Source organism: Amphiprion ocellaris, chromosome 4 (assembly GCF_022539595.1).
Source record: "Amphiprion ocellaris isolate individual 3 ecotype Okinawa chromosome 4, ASM2253959v1, whole genome shotgun sequence".
NCBI classification, from domain to species: Eukaryota; Metazoa; Chordata; class Actinopteri; family Pomacentridae; genus Amphiprion; species Amphiprion ocellaris.
The window spans coordinates 33,167,479-33,194,471 of record NC_072769.1 but is presented as its reverse complement, the minus strand read 5'-3'; the positions used below and the strand labels follow the sequence as shown (position 1 = coordinate 33,194,471).

At 41.3% G+C, this 26,993-nt stretch overlaps 1 protein-coding gene across 2 annotated transcripts in view; it reads right to left on the bottom strand.

The window, feature by feature from the left end:
- Positions 1–853: 853 nt before the first annotated feature.
- Positions 854–26,993, bottom strand: part of LOC111577337 (FERM and PDZ domain-containing protein 1) — a 51,583-nt gene continuing 25,443 nt past the window's right edge. For both annotated transcript variants that reach the window (XM_035954333.2, XM_035954332.2), the window contains exons 3-16: positions 25,104–25,226; positions 24,630–24,793; positions 20,683–20,785; positions 20,510–20,555; positions 19,534–19,638; positions 16,801–16,896; positions 15,691–15,816; positions 15,468–15,587; positions 12,647–12,783; positions 11,139–11,358; positions 10,870–11,052; positions 9,417–9,561; positions 7,872–9,137; positions 854–6,157 (exon numbers count right to left, since the gene is read on the bottom strand). In XM_035954333.2, coding sequence (XP_035810226.2) covers positions 2,724–6,157; positions 7,872–9,137; positions 9,417–9,561; positions 10,870–11,052; positions 11,139–11,358; positions 12,647–12,783; positions 15,468–15,587; positions 15,691–15,816; positions 16,801–16,896; positions 19,534–19,638; positions 20,510–20,555; positions 20,683–20,785; positions 24,630–24,793; positions 25,104–25,222 — 6,264 coding nt within the window. In that variant the 5' untranslated portion in view covers positions 25,223–25,226 and the 3' untranslated portion in view covers positions 854–2,723. The remainder of the gene's footprint in view (positions 6,158–7,871; positions 9,138–9,416; positions 9,562–10,869; positions 11,053–11,138; positions 11,359–12,646; positions 12,784–15,467; positions 15,588–15,690; positions 15,817–16,800; positions 16,897–19,533; positions 19,639–20,509; positions 20,556–20,682; positions 20,786–24,629; positions 24,794–25,103; positions 25,227–26,993) is intronic.

Below are 26,993 nucleotides of genomic sequence, written 5' to 3'. Positions count from 1 at the left end.
TACCCAACAGTGGTTTTACAAGAAAAAAAAATTAAATGTTTCTGCCCTCTAGTGGTAAAAACTGCAAACTACAGCCACAAGAAGCAGAAGTGTAATTTACTTATCTGTCTATCCACCATCTATACACCGCTTAATCCTCATTAGGGTCACGGTGGGGCTGGAGTCTGTCCCAGCATATAGAGACAAACAAGCACTCTCACATTCACACCTACGGACAATTCAGAATCATCAATTCACCTCAGCATATTTTTGGACTGTGGGAGGAAGCCGGAGAACCTGGAGAAAACCCACGCATGCACAGGGAGAACATGCAAACTCCATGCAGAAAGATCCCAGACCCAGGGGAACCAGGGATCTTCTAGCAGGAAGGCAACAGTGCTAACCACTGAACCACTGTGCAGCCCTAATTTATTTATCATTCACCATGATTATCTGGTTGTATAATTATATTGATTATAATTATACATATTTTGTTTTACATCGCTTAAAGAAATACATCATTAAGAACTAAAAGGCCAAAAATTACACAAGTTGATGTAAAATTACAGCCTGTTTTTATTACAATGTGTAACATCATCATAGGCAATCGTATTGTTTTTACACATGTAAATGTCCTTCATTAACCAGTAAAGAGAACACAATGTGTAATCAATATGAAATTGAGGCTAGAAAATAAATATTCACTATTGAATGTATCTATCTGGTATTAATATATTTGATGCCCCAGTTTTTCTTACTGTGTATATTACCTCTGACCATTATTAATCTGTCTAATCTATCTGTCTAATTAAAATGTGACTATAGAAGAGTTAAATGCAGATGGAGGGGCAATAAAGGAATCATGAAACAAAGATTTTAACATTGTTTTTAATGGTGGGAGTTGAGCATTACAAAGCAAGAGCAGACATCATCATTCAGTCATTCACAGATAAAATCCCTGATGAAACAACTATGCATTTATGGCTTATAACCGCATGCTTTGTGAGCACAGATGATGGTTTGAAAACATCATTTGTTTGGGGCAATTTCCACACTGAGATAATGGTAAATCTTCTCTGCTGCAAACTGAGAGTAAAATACAGTAAATGATATCATGTTGCAACCAAACTGAACAAAACAGATACAGGTGAATAAATAAAGTGTTTCAGTTGCCATTGTAAATAGATATAGAAATAGAAACACTGTCTGCAATATATTGTGTTCCCAGTACTGAAGTGGTGACGTATTTCTCCAGTGAACATGCAGGTCCAGTGTGCATCAAGCCTTTTATTTTGTACTTTAAGAAACATTCCAAGTGAAAATGCTGCAATAAAACAGCTTATCCACAATAATAAGCTTTAAGCAAATCAGTGTTTTACATGATTTTGTGATGGATGTGTTGAGGAGGCTGTCAGCCGATGATTGCATCAGTTTGACTGACCGCTCATACAACTGTAATCCTGCACTAATCTGGGGCCAAATTCTGTCACTGGTTTTCTGCTATTTGTGGTCATACTGGGAAATCTGTAGTAATAATGCACTTAGTGTAAGGGACAGGTTAGTCAAAGTCAGTCTTTTCTGACTGTCCCCAGAGGTGTGCAGGTTTTTATGATGTTTAAAACAATATTTGAATCTCAAGACTCTGAAAATTCTCATAAAACTATGCAACATACCATAAATAACTATTGGCAAGTATCTTCTACTTGCACACGGCAGATTGTTGTTCCCGATGTTTGTACTAAACAGAAAAACAAGTAAAGTATGGAGAGAAAAAAAAAACAGGCTGACAGCAACATCACCATGCACCCGAAGGTTCAGTCCTTTAACTGCAGGTGGAGAAAGACAGTGCTGACAAACAAATGAGAGGAAAGCGAGCAAATGTATTACATTTCCATAAATCATAGCAAACGTCTGTGCAAAATGACAACAAACCGAATGCGTAAAGGACCGTACCTCATCCAAACTGTTGTTTCATAAACTCATATCTATGAAGCGCATACATCAGCATTCCACTATGAGACTTATAAAATGGCAAAACAGCTTCAGGCTCGATCACATCATCTCTTACACCAGGTTTTGGTTTTTGTAAACAGTAACATTCCAAAAAAAAGTGCTCACAGAGAGCCTGGAGAATGTAAAGATACAGAATGTAAGCTTCAGGAAACTGCAGGAGAGACAGAAAGTCACTAAAACATGATTTGTCGGGTTGAAATAAAAAGCCTATGTATGAATAGATGAATCAAAGACAGATTTGCTCTGTGTGTGCTTGTGTTTGTGTGTAAAAGGCCCACTACTTACACACACTGCTACTCATTTATCGAAAGCTCTTTGCCTGTAAACATTTACCAAATTTCTCCCTTCCAAGACATTCCTCGCAGACGCACCGGCGTAACTCATTAATTAAATAAATAAACAGGTAACATGGAATACATTCAAGTACATCAGTTCCTCAATACTGGAATGCAAGCGGGTTCTGCTTTTTGCAGCTTGCACCACTCCGGCTGTCTAGTTCGTGGGCTACAGAATGCAGCATATAGTCAGTCATCACATGCACCTCAAAGATCTCTCGCCTCGTGGCTCTGTGTTGTTCAGAGTTTTTGTGCCTCAAGCTTTACCGCCCAATCTGAACACGCTGGGTCAAACTCTGCCCACATCTGCAGCAGCTGTGGGCTCACTTGATGACCTCATGATTGTGGGGCTACACGCCACAGCTTTCCTGAAAGTCCTCCAAGGTTGCGGTCTGATCATAGTGCGGTGAGGGTGCGGAACAGCTGGGTGAGGCAGAAGACGGAGGCGGTGAGTGCAGTACACTGTTTGGCCAGCAGCTTGGTGCTCAGATCCTGGCAGCTGCGTTTACTGCTGGCTCGTTCTGCCGCCAGACAGAAGTCCCTGAATGACCGAGCCACGTCCGCCAGACCTGCGACCGCCTCTGCATTCCTGCGGTCGCACCTGTCACAGCCAGAGAACCAGAGGCATATACCTGCCAGCTCCACCAGGGTCCGGAAACTGTCAGCCAGGGAATGGAGCATCTCCTCGGGGCTCTGTCCAATCCCAACCACCTTCTGGCAGCCCGACATCAGTCGGCGAGCCTCTATCTGGAGCACCCTCTTGTTCTCTGTGAAGTGGGCAGGGCATGTGTCCCGTGGGTGGCGACCTCTATGACCTGCCACAGCACCGCCACTACTTTCCAGGATGGAAAGGAGCTGGTCCACGTCAACACGGAGAACCTGGAAACCCGCTGGGGGTTCCGGGTACCGCTGCTGACCGAGTCGACCGATGGTATCTTTGTGCGTTTGGGACATGAAGGAATCGGAGGACTCGGACAGCGGCGAGAGGAGAGGGCTGAGCTCGGATGTGGAGGAGGAGAAGAGGATGGAGCGTGGGAAGGAGGGTGAGTTGTGGGTGGAGGAGGTGGAGAGAAAAGAGGGAACGGGGGCTGAGGTCATGAGGGGAAGGCGTGCCCCAGAGGTCTGGGTAACACCACTGCTCTGAGTCCGGCAAGAGAACTCGTAGACTGTCAGTTCATCGTCGAAGCTGTCCCCCCCGCTGAAGCAGTTGGTATAAACCGCCGGGCAGCCGCAAGCGTCCAGCGGCACTTGAACACCCTCCATGACCGACTCACATCCAGATGCTAGCACAGAGGCGCAGCCAAACTCTGATTTCAGGAGTGGAGTGGATTCAACATCGGCCGGGGTCTTTGCCTGATCCTCACAGATGGTAAACACTCTGCAGCCAGAGGAAAGTGTCTTTGGTGAGTCTGAATTCTGCTCTAAAGGCCTGCAAAGACCCATTAAAGGTCTGTCACTACTGGTCCTTTTTAATTTTTGACTATGAAAAGGAAGTCCTGGCCCGTTTAGATTCTGCGTTGTCACCACTATCGGAGGTGGGATAGAAGGTGACTGATAGCTCATTTTGTAACCTGGAATGTCTTCATCTGGACTCAGGACTTTGATGTTTGGTTCTGGAGGATCTTTTACAGGTCCAGGAGTGTCGATATTTAAGCCTCTTTGGAGGTGGCTCACGATGGAGGCTGGAGGCTCTGTTATGGGACCTGGTGTGTTCTTGTTGGATCCAGAGTACAAGAGTTGATTTTGATATTGTGGTTTGGGCTCAGTCTGAACAGGCAACTCAGATTTTACTTCATTCACTTCAGATCCCAAACTTAAACTCCTCGCTGAGGGTATTTCTGCAAAAAACTCCCCGTCCACCTCAGATCCTGTGAGCGTTGTATCTGAATCGTCTGACTCTACTGTTTCAGCATTTGCCCCCATCTCTAAGTTGATAGTTTGTGTGACATCATTGACGTCGGTTACTTTAATGGTTATATCTGCGTCCCCCTTACTGTTGTCCTCAGCAGGACTTGGGGTTGCATTTTCAGCTCCAACTTGATGGAGAGTGTCTTGGGATCGAGATAAATAAAGGGGCAGCTGTTGGATCTTTCCTCTGAGCGTTGAGGCAGATAATCGTCCCATGATGCTTTGGGAACAGGGCTGGAAGAGGAAGTGACGTGGAGACAGAGGTTCTTTGGAAATATCTGGGACTGTAGCTGTGTTAGCCTTCGCTAAGCCAGGAGTAACTGAATTTTCTTCAACTTTAGTGCTTGGCACGGTGGAATCACTTTTGGGCTTATCTGCCCTTTGATTTGAAACATTCTGAAGGGTGGCGTTGCTTTTCAATTTAGCACCTGAATTAAAAGCAGGAGACATGACACTTGTTGCAGCTCCAAGCTTCGCCGTGATAGAGTTTATAGCTCGAGTATAATCAGAATTAACAGAATGAATCCTTGGGTGAGCTTCAGAACTTGAACAAGACTTAATTTGTTGCTCACCTTTACCTGCTGCAGCTGAATTAGTACAGATGCTATGTTTTTCAGCTGTAGTGTGGTCATCTCTCTTGTCACTTGAACATAAAACTAAGGAATTGTTGGTTTCTTCGTCGTCATCTTCAAACACGTTATCTGAATTGGTACTGTCTGTAACTTCATCGCTAACATTAGAACTAACATCATTAATGCTGGTTGCGACTTCTACGCGTGACTGTGGTTTGTTAGCATTATTACTCACCTCCTTATGATTTGAAATAGTAAGTTTGCTTGCCATGTTTTCGCTGTCTCCTTCCTCCTTCGCCTGAATTTTTTGAGGAACTGGTGATGGAGGTAGTGGGGATGAAGGTGGTGGAGGTGGTGGTGAGTATGACTTTGGGCTTGACTTCTCAGGCATATATTCCTCAATATATGTGTTTATATCAGGACCAATCACATGGGATACCAAAAGACCATTACTACCCTTTTTATTCACTTCTGTTAAACACGTGTTGGCGTCTGGTGGCCTTGCAGCTCCTATGAGTGGTCTCTTTGAGCTAGACGAGTATCCCAACATCCCGTCTTTCATCTCGTCTTCATTCTTGGTAGTCTCTGGCAAAAACAAATGAGAAGTAAATGGTCCATTCCCTGTCACCCCGTTTGGTTCCTCTTTGTCTTCATCCTCTTTCTTCTCACCCATCTCCTCCTGTTCCTCCCCCTCCTCCTTTCCGTCGCCCCTCCGGTCAGCACTTTCCTTCCCGTCTGGATCCACCCGGCAGCGGACAACAGTAATGGTAGGAGATGCCGCTTTCACCAAATCTGTCACCGATTTCGATTCCATCGCATCAGGCTCCATCTCCATGTCCTGCTTCCTGGTTATGGAGGGCGACTTTGGGCCTCGACTTTGCTCATGAGACCCAAATCCAGAACGAGAACCTGGTGAAAGTGATACAGATTTTGACAGGATGGGTTTTGACTCCAGTTGAGCCGGTTCCCCTTCAGAGTGAGTGAGCGAGGAGACAGTAGGACTCGGATTCTGGGTTTGTTCTGAAGGTTCTGGATCTGAACTGAGCATCTCGGCAGCAGTGGCTTCTGCTAAAAGGTTTTTGCAAAGCCTGTTGGAGGCCAAGTCCTGCTTTGATTCTGGATCGGGTTCTGGATAAGACACCCTGGAGGTGAAATCAGTTTCCATGAACGAACGTCGCTTCCGTGATCTTTTTCTGAGCTGGAAATATGTTTCTTTGCTTTCCTCTTCTTCATTTTCGCCCTTTCTGTCCACTTTTGCTTTTCCATCTTTTTCTGCATCCGCCACACAGACTCGAATATCACTGAGGCTGAGTGTGCTGAGAAGGTCCAGCTTCATCTCTGTGCAAATATCTGCAAGATAGTAAATAAGGCATTGGTCAAACTTGTGTTAAAAAGCACAGTATATATCACAGTTCATGTACTATATATGCAGTATACTGAAGCAGGAAACAGGATCAATGAAAACTCTGATTTTGTATCGCTTGAAGGTTTATGCCCAGTTTTACAGAATAATTCCTATAAAACCACCTTTTAAAAAAAAAATTATGAATCACTTTTATTTCTATTAGTGTGTTGTGCTGTACCAAGAGGCTGCAGACACATCAGTTTTTAAAATAAAGTGCTTCAGCACTTTGCAATCAAGATACAAGTAGCAGTGACTGACTTAGAGACTTTTTTTTGCCCTGTCAGACTTCATAATGGCCATCCCATCTCATTTGTGGTTTTGCATGCAGCATACAGGCACAAGTCAGGACTACAAAAGTCAACAGATCTCAGTTAATATTATCCTAAAGGATGCTGACACTAGGGAAAATAATGCAGAGAAGGAAAGTACTCTTTGAAGTAAAGATGTAAAAGAAACACTACCTGTCATAAAGAGTAAGGTCTCAATGTGTATATATATGTCTATATATATCTATACACACACACCCATGTATGCTCGAGCACATCAGCTTATCTACAACTCTGCTCAAACATTGTAAAACTACTCTCTAAACACTTAGGATAGATAGGTTTGACAGCATTGGTTCTTTAGGTTTGTTAAGTATGAAGACCCAGAAGTCTGAATCATTATTTATAAGCCTATCATCACTACACTTTTCAGGGGGAAATGCTCAGCCATTGTGCTGACTGCTTATTTTGGTCATATTTCCTCCAGCATACATAAAAAAATATATGGACAAGGTTAAAATCTTTATTTTTTTTACTGATGAGGACTCTTTATAGCCAGTGGTTACCAAGTAGGGGTCAAATTTTCATCAAAGTCTCAGAAGAAATCACACAGGGTCATCAGATGATTAATGCAGTAGGAAGAGCATAGCTTTATTGTAGAAAATTATACTATTTTAGTGAGTTTTAATAATTTAGTTTTCAGTGAATTTCATCCTAATTTCATCTTGTGATCATGTGATTGTGTTTAAGTTAGGTCTAAGCAAAAAAAATCTGGGACCACTGCTTTTATATTTAATTAGCAGTGTTTGACATTTGAAAAACACCTAGAAAGTAGAGCTGTATTTTCAGTTCATTGTTTGTACTGTATAGACTGATGCTGCAAATTGTGCATTTCACTGCTTCTTTTGCCTTTCTGTTTAAAAGCATTCCACTGTCTTAGTAATTAAAAGTAAAGTTGAACCTCATCTAATCAAATTTAAAAGTAGTTGAGTGAAAGTTTTCAGTTTAAAATGTTGTGAAATAGATATATAAAATGCTGTAGTACAACTTATGAATACTCAGGTAAAGCGACATATCTCTAAATTGCACTCAAGTGCTGCTCTTGAGTTTTTGTACTTGTAAATATCTTTGAACAATTAAGTGTAATGAATGAAAGGAAAGTGTGGTTGCATTGAACTCCAGACACTGCAGGAAGAATCTTTATGCTCAGCATTCACATCCTGCATTTCTGTAGGTGTGGTCCATTAGTTTCCTGGCAATTATGTTCGGTTATTCTGTAATCCAATGCTTTATCACTTAAACACAGTAAATGCTTCAGCCACTAGATGGCAGAGTTCACAGCTTTTCTTTTTGATCCCTCTACAGCGTTTGAAAATGACAGAATAACAATCACCTCTTGGCACGGCCCCTGAGGTCGGGTCTTCGGGCGAGGTGAAGCGATCCCTAGCGTCAAAGAACTCATCGTCAGAGCTGCTGTCTCCAAAGCCGGGTGGCGGATGTAGGATGGGGATCGTCTCCAGGCCTTCAGCTTTGGGTTCATCTCCCTCTACCTCCTTCAAGTCTTCTCCCTCATTCTGGTGGGGGAGGCTGCGAGCGCTGTCGGGGGTGATGTTGGAGCAAATGTTGTAGTAGCAGCGAGTATCGCTTTGGTCAAAGTTAAACACAAAATCTACATGTGAGGAAGAGGAGGATGGGAGTGGAGACAACAGATGCTCTTTAAAACCACCTTCGCCTGCTTTTCTCATTGCCACTTCCATTTCTTTCAACATCTCTGTCCTTTTCCTCCTCCTCAGCTCATCCTCCTCTTCGTCATCTTCCTCGCTAGCCTCCGGGGGGCTCGGCAGGAAGTCCACGAGGCGGGAGAGCTCAGCAAAGCACAGGGAGCTGTCGTCAGAGCAGAGGTTACCTGAACATTTCTGGATGTGGTGAAGGCCCTGAGAGGAGGCGGAGGTGATGAGCTGGGGGTCGGCTCCATCGCCTGACCTCCTGCAGTCCTCTATGTGAGCTACGATGAGGGGATGGGAGTGAGCTGGCGGAGGGGTGAGGAGGTGAGGCTGAGCGTGCCTCTGGGAGTAAGGGTGAAGTTGATGGAAAGAGTGACTTTGTAAGGGAGCGTTTGGATGGATGGAGGAGGAAGAGCAAGAAATCAAGTCGTCTTCTTCCAGGGCATCGAGGGAGTCACTAGAGGGGCTGGTGAGGACACGAGAGTCAGTGTGACATGAATCTGAAGTTTCGGATATCGACGGCTGCTCTTCTGCTGCTCGAGCCTCATCTCTACCTACAGTCTTCCCTACTTGTCCAGCTTTTCCTCCGGCATCAATGCCACTTACCTCAACTTGTACTTGTCCTCCATTTTGCGCTTTCTCTGTTTCGTCTTTGTGCTCTCTACCTATATTCTTGCCGTCTAGTGGAGACTTTTTTTTTTCTGTGTCAGCATCCTTTTCTTCTTTCACTTTCTTATCCTCCCAAAGTTTATCTCCCTTGTCTTTGCCATCTTTGTTTCTCCTCCTGTCCCTGTCTTTCCTTTTCCTTCCGTCTGGGTCTGATGAGCATCTGAGACGGGGGCAAGGCTTCTCGTCAAGGGACACCAGGTGGACCAGCGGCTCCATGTCCAAGTCTGACGAGTCATCTGAGTCACTGCAACATCGTGACACGTAACCTGCGAACACATTACAACAGTCATTTCTAAGTTAGAACATACAAGTGTGCTGCATATAGAGCTCAATCAACTATTTTCTCAATTATTCAGTTAGCTGTTTGATCTAAAATGTCAGAAAACGGTGAAAAAGGTCAACTAGTCCTTCCCAAAGCCGAAGATGACATCCTGAAATGCCTGATTTTGTCCACAGTCCAAGATATTCAGTTTACTGTCACAGGAGAGTAAAGAAAAACAGGAAATCCTGCTTCATATTCCAATATATGTGCATTTTCTTTGTACCTTCCTCAGCAGAGACTCTGTGCTTTTTGGAGTCATCTATCCAGGGAAAGATGTTGAGGTTGGGGTCAACAAAAACTCGGCAGTAGCCTGCTATGAGGCAGGACATATCCTTAGCTGCTGCTGACTCCAATAGTAATGTGATGGGCTTTGTGCAAGAGAAAAGAGACAAGAGAATAGGAGATGAGAGATGTAGTGGAAAGACAATTTCAGCAGTGGAAAAGCACTTACAGTAATGTTGACATGCAGTTCTGCACAGTGTGTGTATAAATGGATACACAAAATGATGCAAACAGATCATCAATAGACTTTAGAAATTAATTATCCATTAAAAAAAACAGCTAAAAAGGCAGGTCATGTTAAATTGAATGCTCTTGTGTTGCAGTTTTAAAACAAAAACGAGCCTTTCAACTCTATTTTGGAAATAAGAGAACAGAAAAAAAGGTGAATAACACGACCATGGTATACTGGGCATGTGTTTGCTGTTGTAGACCTAAGGCAGAAGACTGGCTGCACAGCAAGCACAGCACTAGTGAAAAGTAAGACCAGAGATTTCCTGAACTGCACAATAGCTGCTCACAGAGACAACAAGGTTAGTAACGTCTGCAATTCATTACACACGTTGAATTAACTGCTGGTAGTCAAGACTTGTCTTTATTTTCTTCTGGAGAACAGTCACTTGATAAGAGGGAATGAATGTAGTGACAGTAATTCCTGATCAGAAAATACATGAAAGTGTCTTCATTATTGTTTTTAATACCCTCTGTTTCTGTCTGTTCAACCTAAAAAATTTCAGTTTGTAAACTAAAACTGGGCCAGTAGGGTTTCCAGAAGTCTCTGTTTCATTGGTCCTACAATGTACAATGTAGTGAGGACACTTGGAGTAAATTTAGCATGAGTTATTAATTTCAAAATGAATGTATTACTGTGGCTACAACCTTAAGCCCTTAACCCCTGAACACCTAAATTGGTAAAAAAAAAAACCTGCCACAACGTGGTATTGTTATTGGTCAGCCGCAAACTATAAAACAAGAAAGAATAATCAGATTATAAACTTTTCAATGATCCTGGAACAAAACGGTGGTAATATTGCAGTTAAAAATGATCCCACAGTGAGAAAAATGTGACAGAAACAAAAAACGCTCAGAAACTGCTTGTCTGGAGATCAGCAGTTCTTGGGCAAACTCATAAAGTCACAAAAGAAAACTAACCAACCTCCATAAAAGCTGAATTTCCTGCATCACAACGTCAGGTACACCAAGGTATTTGCACAATTTCCTAAGTCTGTGTAACTTGAAGGTGAAACACAAAAATCCTAATAACACATGCTAAACACGTAATGCTAACTGGTGTACACCCTAACATGACCCACCTTGTTAAATGTTATTCAAGATGTGTACCATATTTTGGCTCATTTTGTATGTTGGAAATGTTGGTGTCTCCTCTGGGCTCTCACCTTGATGTCCTGCAGGTATATTTTGACCAGGCTGACCTTGTCGGATTCAGGCAGCAGCTCGATGCGTGTGATGCTGGTGAATTCTGTGAGGGTGGACAGGATGCTCAGCTTGTGGTTGACCACCTGACTCACGCCATAACGTGCCCCCACCAACAGGGTCACCATTGACTCCCTGTCCTGCAGCTGAAGTGGAAAAAGTGTAGAGAAACAAGAGGTTTAAAACTACTACCAACCTATAAATACATACATATACACTGACAAAACCCTACCATCATTGTGGCACCAAAGGATTTCCCTCCAAATGACTTGAGGTCGTTGAGCTCCTCCAGGTAGTTGATTCGCGCTTGATCAACTGACACGCCTTTCTGCTTGGGATCGTGCTGTGATTGGCTCTTCTTCATGTGGTAGCCAATAGCCTTCCTTAGATCTTTTTCTCGCATGTTCCTCAGCAAGGTGGATGAAACAAAGTTCTCTATGCCCCAAGTCTTCCTGGAACAAACAGAGAAACACATCCCCAAATCATGATGCTGCCACCACCATGCTTCATACTGGGGATGGTGTCTTTATAATGATGTGCAATGTTTGCAGTCCGCCAAATGTATTGTCTGTTCTAATGGCCAAAAAGCTAAATTTAGGTCTCATCATACCAAAGAACCTTCTTTCAGTTGACTTCAGAGTCTCCCACATGCTCTGTGATGAACTCTAGTTGAGATTTAATACAAGCTTTTTTCAGCAGTCTCTCTTTCTTTGCCGCTTTCCTGTAAAGCTTTGACTGGTGAAAAACCCAGGAAAAACTTGTTGTATGCACAGTCTCTCAGCTGCTGAACCTTGTAACTCCTTCAGAGGAATCATAGGTGTCGTGGTGGTCTCCCTCACTTGACTCTTTCTTGCTTGGTCACTCAGTTTTTGAGGACGACCTGCTCTTGGCAGACTTACACGTGTCATATTCATTCCATTTCTTAATGATAAATTTAACTGGACTCCAAGGGATATTCAGTGACTTGGAAAGTTTCTTGTGTCCATCACCCTGACTTATCCTTTTCAATAACTTTTTCACAGAGTTGCTTGGAGTGTTGTTCTGTCTTCATGTTGTAGTTCTATCCAGAAGTACTGATTCACCAGTAACTGGACCTTCCAGATACATGAGTCTTTCTCCTACGATCACTGACACATATTCACCACACTCAGATGAGCTCCATTTCATTAAATGTGTGACTTTAGCACCAACTGACTGCACCTTTGTTGAATTAAGTGAGTCACTTTGGGAGGGTGTGGGAGGTGTGGGTTTAATACTTAGCAATTTGTTATTTTACATTTTCTTTATTTAATTGACTGCTGAATACCTTTTATTGGCACTGTGCACAATGTGCAGCATGTTCAACAAGAAAAGGCAATAGAGTGAAGCAAAGGGAAATTACTATGTGTACAATCTGCACGTGTCGTGTTTATATTCACTACGTTTCATGTCTGAAGCCTGGATATACTGGAACACTGCATCTGTGTGGTTGGATTTTGTTGGAGGATGATTAATTTAATTCCACCAGGCCAAACAAAGACTTATTTGATGAATATCATAAACATATTGACTCATTTTGCTGAGGTCTGCAAGTAAAATAATAGAAGTACAGCTTGAAATGATGTCCTGATGTCCTCTTTAAATAAATTATGCTTTGTTATATCATATTTGCCCTGTAATACATTCTCAGAGCTCTGATTTCGTTAATATCCCTCTAAAGATGGTAGAATCAGCAGGGATCTTGTGTTCTGTATGTCTCACGTGATCATCTTCAGGTTGATCTTGGGTGACTGCCCACAACTTGCCAGCCTCTCCTGAATGTGCAGCGCTGCAAGTCTCAAGGCGGTGTTACACCTCATCTCTACTGCAAAGCGCTCCTGCAGCACATCATTCACCCCCTAAAACACAGTAAATAAGGGCACAGATAGAATGAATGACAAACTGTTTGATAACCAATCTCATGTTCACTGCACATGTTTCATTATCATTCACAGTTTAACTGCTGGTGTGTCTCATTAGCAACATTTATTTTTTTCAGGAGAAAAATATCTGTAACAAGATGAGGTAGCTTCGTACTAAAAACACAAGTTGGCTTTCAATTCATTATGGTGAGCCAAAATGTCAGCACTGAGCATAAGGTTTATTTCACTCATGCCCACTCATCTAAATAGCTGCTCTATAGGGTGCCAAGGATTTGCTTTACTCGTTGAGTAAAAATACATTATTTATCCCTTTCAATAAATTAAAGGTGGGATTCAATGAAAAGCTGCGCCTTTCCGAACCAGCTGTCCTTTCAATCTGAAAATGTGTCACTGCTGCGATAGTTGGACTGTTGCAAGTGTTACAGAACTTTGCTTACTGATTTTATTCAGACTTCCTTTTAAAGTGAGGAGCCCCAAGCAGTTTCTGGGCATTTTTCTGCTGCTGTCACATTATTACTTACCCTGATCTCATTTTCACTGCAATATAAAGCGTTGGACCTCTGGAAACAGCACAACTGTGACTAGAAGTAGAGAGAACTCAGAAATGTCTTCTGTTTATAACAAATGTATGAAGTAGTGGTGGGATGCAATTTAAAAAATTATCTAATTAATTACAGGCTTTGTTATTAATCAATCGCGATTAATCACATTTTTGCCAAATAGCAATATTTGACACAACGAGCAAAGTTTTTCAATTCAAATAAATGTTGGTTGACAACTGAATCGATGCACAGACATACACATGAATTTAAACAACAAAACTGTTTGGTTCATTGATATTTATCTCTGTATTTTCCATCTGCCTACAACTTTCACAGATTACTGAAAACTCAAAGTGCAATTATAGCGATTATGTTCAACATTTTAGGACTTTTTGTAAACTCAAGCACATTCAGTGTCTTCTAAAGTGGTCTATTATGGGATGGCTACACTGTTTGCAGGTACGAGGACTGTCATAGCTTATGTGTCCACAAGATTGTCAATTTCCCACATCCCACTCTTATGTGTATATATGCATTGCATGCTGGTTGTGTTGCAGCGCTTTTCGAGCTGCATCTCCCCAGAGCTCATTTGCATAAAGTAGACTTCACTTCTACTTTATGCAAATTCGGTGCGGGAAGCGGAGGTCCGACACATTGCAAAATATTCGTTAAACATCTAAACTAGCCACTGTTGAACTAAAACGGGGACAGATTCATTAGCTGCACAGCTTATTTCTCACCTCAAATGCTTTGAGAAATACTTTTTGCTGAAGCATTCGTGTAATAAAAGAGAAAGTTTGCAGCCGAGCTGCCATTTTGGTCTGACGTTTCTACCAAACTGAAATTAAAGCGCTGTCATGTGACCAGCTAGTGGCCCACTACAGCGCATCCTGGGCATCTTCTTTGCGGCTGACAAACAGACTTTAGATGCATTATTGCTACCTGCTGGGCTGGAGTGTGCATCAGTGTTACAGTGTGCCAGAAATTAGGGAACTGAGAAAGGTGCGAAAAAAATTACGCGTTTTTAAAGCGTAATTAATTAATTAATTAATTAATCAAAATTAACGCGTTAAAGTCCCAGCCATAGTTTAAAGCTATAAATAATTTTAAAAAATATTGAAAGTTGAATGAGATCTCAGTCACAAGGTCTTCACACAAGATTGATTAGGCTTGATGGCATCATGTAAATCTCACTGTTTTTCCACTTGTACTAAAGATTTAAATGTGGTGTTTGTGGTGACATTTGAGCACATTTGTAGCAACGTGTTTGACATCAAATTGCACTGGTATGTCAGATCTGAAGTGAGAAGCAACTGTAGCAATGCAGAATAAGCAATGCGGAATAAGCTACAGAAACTAGGAATAATGTGAAGCTTCTGGAGGAAAAAACAAGCAGAAGCCAACTCAGAAGTGCAGTTCCTCGAATGGCCATGAGGCTCTAAAAAGAAGTCAATCTCCATAGTCAATGCTAAAATAGTCAATTTTACAGCAGCAATAAACATGATTACACCCTGGTGTAAACAACAGTTGTGGTCTTATTGCTAATTTCCACATTAATGACAACTGTAATGAGGGTAAATCTTTATAAAACTCACCGATTTAAACTGCAAAAAAGTTCAAAATTATGCCTGATTAAGGGTGTGGCCACTTTGAATGATCGGCATGTACTATCAAGGGACACACTGCCACTCACACTTCACCTTTCTGTTTATTATTGAATTAGCTTAGAGGAAATCAGGCACTGCCAAGATGTTGATGAAGGAAGCCACCAAACTGAGCTTCAAAACCAGCGTTTGGAAAACCTATGAATGCCGTCAGAAAGCATTTGCCATCTTTATTGAAAGGTTAAGAGAACAACCTACAAAGCATCCCAGAAATGTTTCTAATGCTACAGATATAAAGAAATCTGGAATTCACAGGAAGAATTACAGACTCAAAAAAGAAAGCGAGTTCAATTGTAGGTTTAAACATACATCAACAGTGTTTTAGTAATTACTCTCACTAGCAGTAGGGGGAGAGAAAAACTCCACACTGCAAGTTTAACTGTAACAACTGAAAAGCAACAAAACTGAGCAGTGATCTAAGGAGAGCAGGTGTTCTGCAGCTTCATAATTCTACCTGCAGGTAAAGGTACTCAAAGGCAGTGGGATCCTCCTGCAGCATCATCTGAAGGTTTTTGGGCATGAAGCAAACACGGAACAGACACCTGTAGTCATGGGCCTCCTTCTTCTGTACCACCTGAAGAACACACATGGACACTTTGCTTTGAATATACACTTTTTAATGCAGGTGAAGCTTGATTTTCCAGTTAAACCCAGAACAGATGAATGTGTGTGGATACCTGCTGTACTCTTTCCTCATCGTGCAGCAGCAGGAGTTTGCTGATGCTGTGCTTCTGCTCCAGCACCAGGGAAAAGTGTTCAATACGGCTCAGAGAAAGCTTTTCCTTCAGTGTCATCACAATGTCCTGATGTGCAAAGAAAATTACATCATGAGAGATAATATTTTATAACATCAGCAAACACGATTGCTCAGGTGAGCTGAGCTGAGACTCGGAGGTCTCAGAGAAGCCAATGTAATCCAGGGAACTAATGCACACACAAGTATTTGGACTGAGACTTAATTGTTGTAATCTTTGCCTCTTTACACCATCACAATGGATTTTAAACTGAGCAGTCAATATATGATTAAAGTGAATTTTTTCAGCTTGAATTCAAAGGGTTTAACAAAAACTTACTTACTTTACTGCTTTGACTATTCAAGAATTACAGGCCTTTTTACATAATGCTTTATTTCACAGGCTTTAAAGTAATTGGAAAGTTAACTGATAAGCAGTTTTATGGACAGATGTGTCCTGTTTCCTCATTAAGACAAATAAGTTAAAAGATAAAAGGTCCGGAATCGTTTCCAAGAATTGAATTTGCATTTGCTACCCATTCATGTGAACTATCAATATAAAATGTAGAGTGTAAGGCCATGACAGGCCATTAAAATGGGCCTGTCAGAGAGAAAGCTGAAACTTTAGGACTAGTCAAATCAACAATTTGGTGCTAAAAAAGAAGGAATTGCGAGCTCATGAACAAAAATGTGGAATTTGTATCCAGATTTTGCATCCAATTGTTAAAAATAATCTGTATTTTTTTAATTATTTAACTTCCAATTACTTTTACAATCTGTGAAAATAGAGGGACTATGTAAAAACGGTTGTAGTGTCTAAATAGCTAAAGTTTATGTTTCAAGTAAATCTTGATTGTTTAATTTTAAATCCATTGCGGTGGTGTACAGTGGTAAAATTAGGAAAATTGTGTCCAAATACTTCTGGACCTGACTGAATCTAATACTGATAATATTAGTCCACATTGAGCCAAACTGCGACTGGTTCAGAGGGTTAACTGTCTTTCTTGGCGATTTTAATTGCATGAATGGGTATCATACTATCATTGCATCGTACCTTCACCGTTGTGCTGGGCTCAAATTTGAAGGCCTTGGTCTGGCCGTTCTCCAGATACACCTTCAGCACATTGGGCAGGAAGAGCAGAGAGTTCCCCTAAAAAGAAAAATTCTGAGGTTAAGGACTTGAACATCTGCTAGTGAGAGGAGTTAGAAATATCAACCTTACCAGAAGGTAAGAGACAGAACTGATTAATGTTATTGATGTATTTTTGCCTTAAAAGCACAGACATTTTCTTTAAAATATCAGCAAGCTGGATTAGCAGTATTAAATATCACATTCTGCACTGTAATATAAGAGGAGAGAGCAGCCTGTCGTCTTCATATCCACTCACTGAGCTCTTCTTTGCATTACTTCTTCTGGCCTGTTTCTGTCTGCCTGGCTTGTTCTTCGTAGTGAGTCTTCTTTCCCCGACTCTTCCCTGTTATGATTTTAGAAAGTGTTTTTCTGTATTGACACTGTGATGTAATGCAACATTGATGTCTGTGTGTTTAGAAGTTCAAACGGAGAGCAAATTTTAGACAACCCCTCCCTTGCCACCATCCCAGCTTCCGCTTCTCATCTTTGCTGCCTTTTAACGATGGCAGCCCACCTTCTCCTCCATCTCCTCCTCATTTCCCTTCACTCGTCTCTGCCTGATCTGGTGTTTATTGTTCTGTAATCACAGACATTAGGACCAGAGGATGCGGGCAGATATTGATCCGTGTTTTCTCTGTGTTTAGTAATGGCCTCTATGGTTTTCTTTATCCAGCTAATCTCACATACACTGCAAGGATATCATCAACCAGAGCTGATAATACCGTAAAAGGAAAAAACTGTAAACAGCATTGAATACTGACCAATCATAAACCTTTACTCCTCAATATAGTGCAAAGATATAGCTACCAGTAATAAATTTAGTTTGAAAGCTCTCTCAGTTAGGAAGGAAAGCTCCCTGAGTAACATTACTGACAAATTTTATTAATGTTTCAGAGAAAATAAGATTTTTACGGATATTTATCACTTCAGATAATGTTCCCATAAGGTTAAAAGTTAACTAAGACAAAGTTTGAACAACTAAGGTCATCTTCTCAATGACTTCTGAAATAAACTGACTTCTTTTTGCAGCCTGGGGAGTCGCCCCCTGCTTCAACTGCTTCACATTTCAGACCTGGCGGATACGTCAATCTGTGTTGCTTTTAGTCTATGGTACTATTTTCTTTTGTACTGTATAAAAGTGTTATTTTTTGTGTTTATGTTTAGGTTGATTCTCAGTGTGTCAGTAGAGCCTTACAAATACATTAAGGACATTTCTGAAAACATCTGTAGGGTCGATTTTTAAGCAGCATTGTGTACATCCATTGTTACTTATTGCTGAAGTGCTGTATTGAACTGTGAAGTACATCAACACTCTGCATGCATGCAGCCTACTGCACAACACACAGGACAAACAAAATGTGGACCCATTCAATGAGAAGCAGCTCTGCAGCGCTACTGGAGATCAAAACCTCCACAGGGAACCTTTCAGAGAGCTACTTTTCAATGGAATGTCTCAGCAGAACACTGAAACAATCTGACGTAGAGATGATCAAAAACTAAGTTGTCTGTTTGATTGTGAAGCTTTGTCTCAAAAGCTTGGAGAAGTGTGTCAGCTGTACTTCTTAGTTAGCATCTACTCTGATTTTTACAGTATTTTATAGTAAATGTTTTTACAAGTGATTAAAGGATGTTGCTTTTGACAGTGATGGTCTGAAGGTTTGATGCAAAGAGGAAAGATTCTCTACTTTTGGTAATTTTATTGGCTGAATATTCTTATGCAGCACTCTGATTCTGTCTCATACGGATTTATTTTGTCTTGTAAGTGCCTGTGGGCTGGAAATGGCTCAATGGACAACATAGTAACCTGTGACAAGATGTCATAATTGATTAAATATTTTAATGTTTTAAAGCAAAACAAACATGCAATGACATGTTCCTTTGAAACCACATGAGAGGTGTTTGTGATTAACTATGGACATGAGCAGTTTTTCTAAATTTTAAACAAACACGATACATAATGTATTTTAGTCAATATTAATCAGTGGCATTACGATGTGATCTGTATCTGAATATGGAAATAATGACTGTTAATGCAAGATGTAAATACACACACAACACAGTGCAATCGGATTGATTTGGCTGGCTTTCAGTCAGGGATGAACGTGATCTAATCTGTACAGTTTGGCCACATTTAGAAGAAGAAAATTCACTGCACTTTAGCCTTCATCTGCTATCTAATGCTCAGAACTACAGACATTTCCTCAGCAAAGGAAGAATAAGCTCTGACATTGCTTGTCTAGATCTGAGGTGCAGTATGTCCACCATCTCATTCTCCTCGCTTGCATATGGGTCATTCCAAATCAATTCACCAAATTAAAAAAAAAAAAAGATAATGCCTGATCATCTTTAATTTGGCAGATTTTTTTTGAAGTGGTGAATACTGATTGAGTTGACCATGGTCATATATAACATTAGTTTTGGAGTTCTTAAACATGACTAAAGATGGGTAGGGTCGTGTTGCTTTTTGCGGAGCATTGTGGTGGCAGTATTATGCTGTGGAGCACTGTCTGACATGCCATAACTTGAGAAATATTATAACTAGGGTCCTGACATTTTGAAGGCTCATTGATATGTACATATGGTCTTCAATGGCACAATCCTGCCAAGAAACATATAAACCAGTTATATGATGGTGCAAATTTGGTACAAACTCACCTGAGAGTGTCCATTGACTTCCACCTCCTCAGCAAAGTGGACTTTGACAGGGTTGGACCGGAGCTTGGCCCTCTTCTCTGGTGTGATGAATGATGACTTTGGACCCTAAAACAAATACAAGTCAATGCAAGTTAATCAGATACTTTATTAATCCAGAGGGAAATTCATTTACTATGAAGCTCCAGTGAGGTATTCATTATGCATTCGTGTCTGAGTACAGGTGCAGCAAAGACAAACACGCTGCCTTGATTACTGCACAACCAGTTGCAGCTGGTGGACTGAAGCACTAGAAGAAACTGTCAAATAATCCTCTTGCTCTGATCTCACTCTGTGATTATAATAAAACTCTTAATCACACAGGCATCCCTCAGTTCTTCTGATGTTTCCGTCACTATCAACGAGCCCAGCAGAGATGAATATTTCCTGAGAAATGCCACTAACTCCTTAAAGCTCAGTAATGATTTCTTGTAGGAGCTGCGAGCCATGAATCACTGGGTGCTTCCATCAGCAAGCCGCTGATGAGAATCACCGAGGAGCAGCTATTTATTTACCGATCTGCTTCACCTTAGTGCAAACACATACGTCAACTTAACGGATACAAAGTGATGTGCACGTGAAATAAACACACGTGCAGATTGAGTGACCGGGGTGTTCAGAGGAGGAGCTGAATCTGCTTCCGAGGGTGTTGTCACAGTTAACGGTGATGTAGTGGTGGGACCTTGGTGACAGAATTGTTGCTTGCGATGATGTTTGACCCCGAGGCTCAGTGGTGGTTTAGCTGATTAATGGGTTTTTTGACAGCAGCGTTTTAGAATCCCCCGTGCATGTATAGTCATGTGCTGTGCATGTGTGAGTGGCTTTTTACAAGAAATATGTTCAGTTTGTCTGATGCTGGAAGAAGTGGAACCATTATCCACTAAAGTGTGTTTTTGCAAAGCGTGTTTATGTGTTTTTTTTTTAGGTAAAACAGACTCACCAGCATTATTCTGAGGACTGTCATCGTCAATGTATCCTGACACTCCCTGAAACAAAAAGGAAGAGAAAGCAAAGGGACAGATGTGATATGCATTGCTTTATGTTAAGTAGCATTTTGTGTCGTATGTACTAATAATCAAATGTGTGTGTGTGAAGGCAGTAGTCGCTGCAGACCTGATTATTTCAGCAGCTTGCTCCGGGGTCAGGTCATCGACAGCGACGTTATTGATCTTCACAAGCTGGTCGCCAGGGATGAGCCGACCATCTGCAGGACCACCTGCACAGACAAAACGTCCTTGTGTTGTCAAGCCTGAGGGTCTTCAATTGGCCTGCGCTCATGCTGCAAACTGACACTGATGACAGGGAGAAACTTGTATTCTAGTGATTTCCTTTCATCACACACCAATGCATAATTTTTCTCTCCAAACCTAACAGTCCTGCTGCAAGAAGGCTCGTGATCGAATCACTGTGCCTCCAGTTTGGGGTTTTATCAAACAGCTGTATATCTGTACGCTTCATTTAGCTTTCGAACATCTTCCTTGATCCCACATCGACGATCTTTTATTTATTATCTCTAAGTCCAGTACTAAATGACTGCTGTCAAAGCCACTGGCAACATCTGTTTTCACTCTTTCTAGCAGTGTAAAGACATGTAGATGTGTTTTAGATCAATCTAACAGATGCACTTCATTTGCATTAAGTTCAGCTTAATTTTTCAGCCTTGAAGGTTCCCACTTGGGTTTACATCATTCTAGCAGTTAGACGGAGTTCTGTCTTGAAACTAAAATTTCGATTTGCAAAAAAAGATTGTGCTCAACTGCTTCAAATGTGTTCATATTAGGAGAATTTCTGTTAACTTGTGGGCATGCATACGGACATCTGCAATGACTTTCTAGTTTGTGCGGAGGATGCATTTCAATTCATGTGCAATGTCTATGTATTTCAGCGTTTTTAGTTGGTACATTTCTACAAAGTCTGCAGAAAGCCTTGCATATATCTTCCACTGACAGAATTTACATCACTTCGAACCTAGCCAACCTTTTTTGTACATATAAAACATTGTTGTATGTGTTTAACTGTGCTCTTGTCAAGATTTTACAGAAAAAACTTTGAAGACAATGGCACTGACATAAGCTGACATCTAGAAAATTCATAATGTTGAATGGTACCATACTAGTGAATTACACAACATTAGATGAACTCCGAATGATGCAGCCAGTACTTTATGCCAACAGGCTTTTTTACATGGTCTGAGTTTCCACCGCACCAGTGCTAAACACTTTAAATAATGATAATAAATCAAATTGCAATCTGAAATTAGCTCCCTGGCTGCAGAACAAAAAATGGAATGTCCCTGTTATTTATGTAGCACATTTGAAACAACAAATGCTGACCCAAAGTTCTTTTCAACAAAGAAATAAGATTAATGAATAAAAATTAAAATCTTAAGCTTAAACCCTACTATATAATTTTAAAATTTACCACATTATGGCTCTAATCATAAACAGCAAACATGAATTTATTCATCATCTCTATCACTGCCTCTGTCCAGCACACCTCCCACCATCACCTTCCTGTATCATCAGCATCCTCCTCCAGCATGTTCATTTTTCCTGCATAACCTCAGTTGACCCTCTAATTCAGAGAACCGTGAAACACCATATTGCTTGATGTTCATTCCAAAATGAAAACGGACAGATGCAGGTGACACCAATAGGCCTGAAAATGCTTTTTAAATAGAGGATTCATATTTCAGTGTCAAATACTGCAGCACGTGCCAGAGACAAGAGAGGGGAGGGAAAGTATCGAGCCAAAGCTCAGTGAGGCCACAGGAGACACGAGCAACAGTGTGTGTGTGTGTGTGTGTGTGCGTGTGTGCGTGTGTGCGTGTGTGTGTGTTACACAGCCAGAAACAGATGGTGACTACAGACTTCAGCCAGACAGGAGAACTAGAGGTAATCTGGCCTCAGACCTCAGGAGGATTCAGATCATTGAGCTTCTGCATCTCAGCAGCAAACTGCACTTCACAGATCAAATACAGGCTGAGTAGAATTTACAGTATGCATTTGGTGAATTTTAAGAAATTATTTTTCATTAGTTAGGTGTTCATAATACTTTGGGACATCTGTGTTTTTGTTTTTCTGGAAGTCACTGTATTTTTTGCTATCTGGTGTCTTTTTTGTTTGTTTTTTAAAATTAAATTTATGTTTTCCATTTGCTTCAGTCTACAATATGAAGTAGATTAATTGAATATTTCTTTCTACTTCTAGCAATGGTTGTACTGTTTACATAAAGGGGGAGGGATTTTATTTGAAAAATGAGCTCACAGTGAGTAAAAACACGTCAGGAGCAAAAAGCACAAAGAAATTGCTTGGAGTTCAGAGGGTTAAATCTGGTGCTGACACTCCCTTAGACTTGTTTGCCCTGGATCACCTCCAGCTGTATGTATATCCCACCTCCTGTAAAACCTCTGTTCCACCTCTAACCTTATTCGTATCCATCTATTGCATAACAGGAAGCACATTAGGCATCTGACTGGAAGAGCTTCTCTGTGAAAGAGCAGCCTGAGAGGAACTGCTGCATGAGAGCCTCAATCATGGGCTAAAAAGTCCATCTTCCCTAAATCCTTCGAGATTTGGTTTACATGCTCATTATTCTGAGGATGCTTTACACACACACAAACACAAGCACGCATGCAAACACACAACATTAGTGCCACAGTTTCCTCTGCTAATGCAATTTTCTATGCATGTATGCAGCATCAGCACACAGCATCAGGCTCCCTTAGAGGTTTCACTTCTGTCAGTTCGTTTTGTACACTGGCTGCAGGCCTGCAGTGGTCTGGCTCAGCTCCACTCCTTCATTTGCTTTATGCTAAATAAGTGCACTGCTCTGGAGACAACAGGGAGAAGAGGCCGAAAAAAAATATTCTGCTTCCTAAAAGAAAAACAATATACAGCATTTTCTCGTCTAACACTTCCAGTACAACGTAACTGACAGGAACATGATCCTGTCAGTTATGTTGGCATTTCAGTACTGAAAATAATAGCTTAACCCTGTGAACCCTGAAGCCAGTCTCGGGCATTTTTTTTAATCACTGTGGGCTCATTTTTTACTGCAATATAAAATCCTGCACCTCTATCGATACAGCACAACGATGAAGAAGGAAAAAGAACTCAAAAAAACGTCCTTTGTGCAGCATGACACAGTTATAATAACAGAAATCCTAAAAAGTTGGATTTCTTTTATTATGTATTTTCCAAAAATTTTAATAGAAAATTTAATCAAATATTTTTTCTCATGCCAACAGGTTCATAGTTTCTGGCTCTGAAAAATGTATTTAATTTTGGTGATTAACACCCCCCCACCCACCACCCCTAAAACCAAATAGCATGTTTTAGGGTTCAGAGGGTTAAAGTGACACTGAGATGAATAGAAAGTAGAAAATAAATTCCTCATTTTTGGGCTCAATTCATGTGATTTTTGTATTGAAGACCATATAAGTTCAAGACGAGTCCTACCAGGTACTCAAATTATCTTACTGAATGAGTGAAATCGCATCAGGGTTCTGCAGGTTTGTGGACTTTTCATCATAATATATTTACTTGATAGTAATGCAGCTACAGAGTCTCTCTTCTCCTACACAGCTTTATCCTCAGTGTGATACAAGCTAATCCACAGCTGATGCAATAGGAACTCACCACTTACAAACTGAATGATGGGAGCTGTGTTTTAGGGCAGGAGGCTCTGACAAAGCAGTAAAAGCACTGCAGACCCTGGCAATAGAAACAGACTCTTGGCAGGTAGGACAGAATCTCTGTGGGAGAAGAAGCTGGTGGAGATGTATCAACCCCACATAACCGGACTAAACATGCAGCGTCAGCTATTAAACCAAACTATAATACTGAGTAGTGCTGCACCTCTTCCTGCTTTAGTTGTAGGGAAACAGGGCTACAAATCAGAGCATAGAACAACCACATATAAACACAACAAGGTTTAGTATTACATGTTAGAAGTGCATCCTCAGAGCTGAGCTGTAAATAACAATTTGCAGACCTTCAGAGTAATTTCTTCATTGCTTTTCTTTATACCTTGGTTACACCCTATAAATCTTGTCTTACCTGGGGTGACCTCCTGCACCAGGATGGGGGTCTGGGAGGAAAGAGTGAGGCCGTGAGAGTCGAGGTTCAGGTCCCGTTGGATCTGAACATTGAAGCGGAAGGGGTAGTTCCTCTGATCGGAGCTGCTGGACTCTGCTGCCTTTCCATCCACTGCAACCCGATCTCTGGAGGAATCATTCAGAATCACATCTTACTGCAGTGTTTGCACTTCTGCCAGGGCAGCTCAGTTGTGAGCTGCCTCATATTTGTGTGGAATACAAAGCAAAATGAACAGTAACAAAGCATAGCAGGAAATGTTATTTACTGGATGAAGAAGCTAATTCAGATGGCTTGGATTTCATTGATTTATAGGATTTGCAGATTCTATGATGTGCAGACTTTTCTTTTACCAAAAGACATTCTTTCAGTGACTGCAGTCCTCTAAAATCTATTCAATCCGATGAATGATTTGAAATAGTTAAAACGGACGTTTACCTGCTCAGAGAGTGAGACCTGCTGCCTAAATCTCGGGACCTTCTCAGCCATCGTCCCACCACCTGCTCCACCCGGCTGGTCCTGCGGGACGGAGAGCGACTCCTGTCCTGCACCTCCATTTACCTGGCAGGGGTTAAAGGTCAAAGTAGTCATTTACACAGTAGGATTAGTTACATGACTCCACATTAACCCTCAGATCTCCAAACCCTGTCAGCCGGTTTGAGAGGCATGTCCATACATCCATTATCTATAGACCGCTTAATCCTCATTAGGGTCATGGAGGGGCTGGAGTCCATCCCAGCTGACTTAGGGTGCAGGCAGGAGACACTCTGGACAGGTCGCCAGTCTATCACAGGGTTACATATAGAGACAAATAATCACACTCGCATTCACTCACACCTACGGACAATTTAGAATTATCAATTAACCTCAGCGTGTTTTTGGACTGTGGGAGGAAGCTGGAGTACCCAGTGAAAATCCATGCATGCATAGGGAGAACATGCAAACTCCACACCAGATGATCCCAGGCCCAGGCTGGGACGCAAACCAAGGACCTTCTAACTGCGAAGTGATGGTGCTAACCACCGAGACACTGTGCAACCCTAAGGCATGTTTTCTGTAAACTCGGCTAAAATGACCAGAGCAAGAAACTGCAAAAACAGAAATAATAATTGGATTTTCTCTTTTCTGATGGTCTGTGTGAACTAATCATCTGTGATTCATACATTCACTGGAAGTTGAACAAAATGTAAGCTTGAAATTGCGATATCTAATCGAAATTCATTTCATAATCATATCTCATTTCAAAAATTTGACAAAAACAAATCATTTGCTCGAACAATATTTTGTAAAAAAAAAAACAACCAAAAAACCAAAACAATATTTCTTGCTCCTCTGCACACTCGTAAAGTAATTAGTGGCTCAGTTGCAACCAACAGTAATGGGACAAAAGTTCTGGGATTTTTTGGCTGAACTGCAGGACGTGTTTACCCAGAGCAGAGAGGACAGTATGTACGCCTTCTGGAGCCATGGGAAACTTCTGACTCAGGTGAACATACAATATTTACTCTTATTTATTCTCCCATTGGTGGATGTGGAAAGTCCTCAAAGGATGTTATATCAGCTGCTTGAAGCTAATCAGAGTGTTTCCATGACTACAGTAAACAAGCATGGCGTCTGTGGGGGAATGTGTGCTGCTGTGCTCTGTGCAATGAAGAAAGAAGTAAAGATAACGCCTCTGAAAGGACAAAAAATATCTGTCTTAATAAAGTTCAGCTACAGCTTCAAGGAACAGTTAGGTAAGGCTGTTTTGAGTTGAGGTGAACTTAAAAGAAAAGGTCAGCTTTCTCTTGGTGTTTCATGTGTTGCTGCCCTTGCTGCCCTTCAAGCTTCCGTCTTTGTAGTATGAGTATAATGTAAGAGTTCCTAATCAAGATTTGGTTTCTGTGCTTGTTCCACTTTCCGCTTATTAACTTCACTGATTGGCCTGGAGCTCTATTTGTGTCCAATCAGGCTGCAGCATCATTATGTCTGGTTTAAAAGTGCATTTATAATCAGAGTCAGGGCAGCTGTATGTGAATGAATTTCATGTGAACAGTTTGCCTCTGTGCAAAAACAAATGTTTTTGTACATTCAGTGTACTTCTGAAACACCTGCTATCTGGTTTCACATCTTTGTGTTCTGCGACTGTGTACCGGTGGTTACTTGAAGCGCAGAGCTTGGCTGATTTGTGTAATGAGGTACTCGTCTGTCTGCCTGGAGACTCAGCCATACTCAGGTTTTCCACCTCACCCACGCTCAGTTAGATGTACTGTTACATACACTATCAGCTGGGGTGCTGCCGCCTTTATATTTCAGTTTGGGCAGAAAGTTTAGTTGTTTTTTTCTGTA